We start from the raw sequence: 6,321 nt of genomic DNA on the forward strand, positions 1-6,321 counted from the left end.
TAAAAAACAGAAATTTGGAATTTTCAAATCTTTTTTCAAAGAGTAAAAAAATCAATTCAGAGAAAAAAAAAAATTTTTTTAAACAGAATCTGAGGAGGTGGTTAAGTTACACTTAAAACCTTTTTTTAATAAATAAAATGTTTTTCAATGCTCTGGACTCCGTTTTTTCTTTTTTTCAGAGTTCAATTCACAAAAAGTGATTTTTAGAATTTCTATTTACAAGTGTTATTTGCTTGAAATAATAATGAAACAAAAATCACTCAATATGCGTGCACATAAAAATAGGTTCAGATAAAAAGAAAGTTGGTTCTGCAAAAGCACTGCTTGTTTTCCCCAGGTCATTTAAAAAAGCCTTGATCAGAACCTTAAGCTGATACCTTGAAGGATATGAGGACTTACCTGATCATTTTAAAAAACAGATAGTGTCAGAGGACCCATTCTGCTAGTGCATCAACTTTCCAGAAAAGCTGTACAAACTGTAGACTGTTTTAAATGAGACATTCAGTACTTGGTGGTTCTTTTATAACTCTAACCAATCGTTTTTCTCATGAAACCCCACATCACAATGCATAAATGATTTGAAGGATAAAATAAATTTCTGATTAAATTGTGATTATTACTAATGAAGCAGTCTCAATGAGGAGAATAAAGTCTTTATATATTTTTATGATAATGCATCTGGAAAGTATTCAAAGAATTGCATTTTCCCCACATTTAGTTTGTTACAGCCTTATTCTACATGTGGAAATTAGTTAATCTGTTTAATGATAATTGCAAACAAAATGCTCCATTATGGCAATTTTCTGTTTCCTTAATGGACTTTAGACTTTCTGATGAAAAAGTTGTACTGGTTTATGAAACTGTAATGTTTTTTAGCAGTGGTTAACTCAGTATGTCTAACTATTTCACACCCCTTGCATGATCTCTTTTTAACACATTTTTCTGTATTTTTTTCCCCTCATTATTGAACCAAGTGGACTAGATCAAATTTTTTAAAACCATACCTTTAATAATAAAAAGATCAACATTCAAAAAAAAAACAGAGTCTTCAGTCAGTTCATAATGGTGGCAGGTTTCCTTTCTCAGACCCGTGCTGTGCGAGGCTTGTGCTGTATGAAAGCCAAACTCTTCCATCAGGAAAATGAAAACAATGTTATCTGAATCTTACGGCAATGGTTTCTGCAACAGTTCTTCTGTTCACAGTCACAAGGGGATTTGCTTGAAGACTGGAAGATAAAATGTTGCATTAAAATGACTTAAGCAGATCATTTCAAACTATTTTTCTACTGCAACAGATTAATCGGCCATCTGTACTTAAAGTAAAAAGTACTTTGTTGTTTTAGTCACTGTGTCACACTGCTTTCACATGAGAAGCATCAAAGAATTTAATAGAGCAAGAAACCACAGCCATTCTCATCAACAGCAGCTATTTATATAAAAATGAATGGTAAGAGTCTATTTCTCTTTGAGATTAATAAGTAGAATTGCATTCATGTCTAGTGGCTAGCCAGAGTATTTGCATGTCTTGGACTATGTATTTTCCAAGATTCCTACTACATTTTTTGTTATAAATTGACAAAAAAGTAGAACAAAATTGGGAATAGGAAAGAAAATGATCCAGAATTGTTTTTTTTCAATGTCTTTTACAAATTGTGTATGTGTTTCTATCCAGACATTATATATCATACATCAGAAATCATATATCAGACATCATCAAAATGTTCTGGGTAGTTTTTGCAGAGAGCAAAGTCATACCATATACTTGGTGCTATGAATATGGTGTTGTTGCTCGGAATGTATATGCACTGGTGTCCAGCTGGAAGACAACCTACAACATGCATTGTAGTTGCACCTATGATTGGATTTTTTGTTTTGTATGTTTAGACAAATAAAAAACCTATGTATACCAGTTGAGTTACAATATTACATTTCAGAATTTGAGCCATATGCTTCTTCATTTTGATTATTCAAGAAAAAGAATACATTTGGCAATACAGTATATAGTAGGTTATAGAGAGAACCTCCAAAACGGCCTTAGAGTATAACATCATGACAAAAAATTGTAAAACAAATGTTTAAATATTAAAAATAGAAATAAAATATTTGTATCAAAATATAAGGAAATATTAACACCCTATTATAATAGACAAAAATCATTGAAATGGTAACATAGTGAAAATGGCTGAATAGGTATATATGGCTCACTTCTCAGATTTCTAACTACATTCTTTTGACAATATTATATATTCTTTCTTTAGTTCTTATGGAAAATTCTAAATGTTTACATTTTGGTTCTAATGTGTAAAAATGTGAAAAAGTTGAAGGGTCACACACATTTTTTTGCCTCTCTTTAATCACTTAATTTTAGAGATCCTTATACTCCCTTTCTTTTAAGGTGTATCTGCAGCCATTTTTTTCCTGCATATTCCCTGACTTTTGCTTTTCTTTTACAGAAATGTACTCCACATTTTTGCAAAAGTGTAAAAGTTTGTCACTTTTCACTGCATCAGTGTATTTGGTGAGTTTTTTGGACAATTTTTTATACTTAATGTCACAAATTAAACTGGCCTCACATAGTTTTATAACATGTTTCTCCACATTTTCCCCCACTCCAGGGCTTTTCTCTCCTTTTTTGTGCTGTTCAGAGGTGGAAAAACAAACACAAACCTGCGTAGTGAAGTGAGACTGTGGAGGTGAAAGGCCTGCTCTGACTACGATCCAGCTTCACAGTGGCAAACAAAGACTACCAGATGTCTGGTTAAATAAAACCTGACACTGTTTTTGCCTTTTTATAAGACTACATAAATCCCATGCTTTTGAAAAAGACAAAGATTTGGGCTATAATCCCCCAACCCCCCCACCCCCAAAGCTGCCGTTGCTCCTGGGCCCTGAAACATCATTCATCACGCCCTGTTGCTTCGTCTACCATCTGAGGAAAACTTTGCGTATTTATCAACTGTATTTTTTTTTTCTCCAGCCTTTCTTTCCTTTATATGCCTGCTTCTCAAACCTAAGACAATGTGACTGATGCAGGCAATATCTTGTTTGACCTGGGGCATGAACTACTACCTCTGGTATTTCTTCATGTAACTACTTCAGCAACTTTTTCCCTGAGTTCGAGGATTTTTTTTTTACAAAGTTTAGCACCACTAACCACAGTTGTTCCAAAGTTTAGCCACAGTAGTCGGGGTTGTCTGTGCTTTCCGGGTTTGGGGGTTTATTTATTTATTGGTGGTGGCAATCAGTGGCTGCTTTTCCAGAACTGAAATATGTCATTTATTCATGGGTCACATTTAAAGATAACAGTACCTGTAACAAGTTTTGTAAAACTGAATGCTCGTGAGCAAATTACACTGTCTTTTCAATGAAGTTGACACATACACATACATATATATATATATATATATATATATATATATATATATATATATATATATATATGTGTGTACACACATGACTCGGGCAATTTCCAATGTGTGAATTATTACATGGAGCTAAGACATGTATTAAAGGTCTTCTGCTTGGACTAACTCACATGTAGGCTGTCAAAAACTGCATTGACATTCTGCTAAACCATAAACAGGGATGACACATGTGGATTTGTATTTTTTCAGATCATGAAGGTCAATCAAATAGGATTAAGAGCCATGATAACAACAACAACAATGGCCTAAGTTTGTGAAATGTTTGCCTTGTGTTATTTTTTGGAAATGACAAGCTGTCAGGACTGCTTATGTTGCTGCTGCTATCACCTTTGGATGTCTCTGTCCCATGCAAACCTTGCTTAATCTAACTTTCCCAATTAGCTAATTACATCAGATAATATCACCATATAATAGTTCATGTTGGATATGCTGTCAATTCAGCAATTCAGCAAGCATTTTAGGAAATACAGTCAACTTTAAGTGGTGTTAAATTGAAAAAAAAAAAAAATAATACCAAAACAATTCTGCTAGCTGCTTAACAATTCCTCTCAGGCATCAATAACATATTATTTATATAAAAGGAATCTTTCCCAGCATATGACAGCATTATATATTGCAAAAAGTCCACACAATACTTTCATTTTAAATTCCATTGGACAAATACATTAGAACCAAAATTATGTCCCAGACTTTAACTCGGACTAACTCTCAAACATAGGTTTTTTTTTGTTGTTGTTCTTTACAAAAACAGGAGACAAATAGGAGAATTTAATAAAAAGTAAGAAGTTACTATAAAAAAACAGATATCTTTAGGTCTGTTCTGTCATCATATGTAATTATGATCCAAAGCAATTCAGCATAGATTATCTAAACTCAAGTGGCAGATTTACCAAGACCCCTGGACTGGCTATAGGCAACTTTAAGCCATTACACTTCCGATAAAACTTCCTTAATGTTTGTTTTCCATTATTTCTGAGAAAATTTATAATTTCCTGCCAAATCACATGAGATGTTCTATTAGGTTTAGTTAAAAGGTTGTTTACAAGCTCGCCTCTGTATTAGTTAAGCTTTAGATTGAATTTAAGGTTAACCTAATTAATTAGATAAGAATATAGAACCGATTTGTTTCCCAGTAGAGGATTATGGATCATGTTTCATATCAGCAAACTAGAAACACAAGAGCCAGCTGATTTAGTGTTTGGTCATCATCTGTGTTGTTGCTGAAGCAGAGCAAGAATTACAATCTTGGGGTTGTGGGAGGGAAAGGCTGCACCCTGGTTTGTTGTAAAGGCATTCATTTTAACATTGACGTGTGCAAAAAAAAAAAGCATTAAAACAATACCAAATCTAATTCCTCTGAGTTTAGAATAGTTTCAAGTCTCAAAAACGTCCTAAAAGTTTAAATAAATGCTACTCTTTTAATCTTTAAACTTCTTTTACCTGAAAGAAAAATCTAAGACCTTTATAATAAAAGCAATTCTGATTTGGAATAAAATACTCTTTATTAATAGCTGATCTTTCTATGCATAGATTTCTATAGATATTGTAGAGGTACATTTGGAAATTGGCTAGTTGGGATCTAAATTCACAAAATAATTTTGTCATATGGCTTGATCTTTAAGGATGAGTGCAATAGGTGGCATGAGGAAGGTTATTTAGAAAGATTGCTGTGCAAATGCTAAAAAGTGCAACGTGGTTTGGTTTTGGTCATCAAAATGAGCAGGTTGCGTGTTCTACTGGTAGTTTGAGATTGGCGGAAACAGAGAGATAGTTATTTATAGTGCATCTCAAATAGGCAGCCTATCTCAACTGTTTTTTTAATAAGATAAAAATTTGATAAAGTTTGAGAAAGTTGTCTTTGTCTGCTAATTAACTGACTTAAAATTTTTACAAAAGGCAACAAAATAAAACTCCAGCTTCCGTTGAGTTTCAGTTCGTAAAAGTTCATATTTGCATATCCTACACCAATTAATTTGAGCATTTTTTGTCTGTATAGTACCATCTGCATATAAAAGGCACAAACAAAAATGTAAAAGTTCTTCTGAGATGTCAGCTGAATTACAAACCTACTTTGGGTCTTCTGTGAACATCTGGTCTCTGGGTATTAACACAGTTGCACCTCTATTGAGAACTTCTGAAGATCAGGCCCTAGGGAGCGCTAACTCGCAAACAGACACCAGATACCTCCAAGTAAAATAAGCTCACCTAATACCTCCTGAAAAAAATTATTTAACTTTTTTTTCATTTGCTTGTTTAGTAATCAAATCATAATTTCATTTTAAAAATTACAATCCTCACCTTAAAACAATCTCTCTGTAATTTTAGAACAACAATCAAACGCCCTAAATAACAAAAGATGTTCACTTTTTTCCTTGATGCACTGAAAAACAGTAAAAGTTGGCTGTAAAGTGCAGGAGAGGTTCTCTATTTTCCTTGGTTAGCTGTGACCCTTTTTGAGCTGAAGTCCTAAAATAGTTCCTAAAAACCCTTCCTTTTTATTACGATACAATGCCCTTGCATATACGAAATCTGTTCCAAAAATGAATTGATTGCATCTTTTAACTTCTCATGAGCAGGCATGTGGCAACAGGGGAGTGGAACAGTTCACTTATAAAACAAAGAAAGCTCCATGACTTTTTTCTGTTCCATTGATAGCAAATTAGCTATTTTCATCTAACTGTTATGACACTTCCACTTTGGCAACTTGCCCATTGGACAAGAGCACTGACATCTGTGCTGATTTTAAATCCTTTTGTAAGGATGATGAACTGACCGAAATCTTAAATCTGCCCCGTTTTTTGTTTTTCTTTTGCCTTAAACACTGTCAAATGAATTGCACTGCAACCTGTTATATTCTATACATATATATATATATATATATATATATATATATATA

General features: G+C 33.2%; 1 protein-coding gene across 1 annotated transcript in view; it reads left to right on the plus strand.

The window, feature by feature from the left end:
• kitlg (KIT ligand) overlaps positions 1-3,376 on the plus strand; it is a 45,461-nt gene extending 42,085 nt beyond the window's left edge. The window contains exons 9-10 of the mRNA XM_015372221.1: positions 2,454-2,518; positions 2,616-3,376. Coding sequence (XP_015227707.1) covers positions 2,454-2,484 — 31 coding nt within the window. The 3' untranslated portion in view covers positions 2,485-2,518; positions 2,616-3,376. The remainder of the gene's footprint in view (positions 1-2,453; positions 2,519-2,615) is intronic.
• Positions 3,377-6,321: the final 2,945 nt, after the last annotated feature.

This window comes from Cyprinodon variegatus, unplaced genomic scaffold (assembly GCF_000732505.1).
Source record: "Cyprinodon variegatus isolate N-32 unplaced genomic scaffold, C_variegatus-1.0 Scaffold70, whole genome shotgun sequence".
NCBI classification, from domain to species: domain Eukaryota; kingdom Metazoa; phylum Chordata; class Actinopteri; order Cyprinodontiformes; family Cyprinodontidae; genus Cyprinodon; species Cyprinodon variegatus.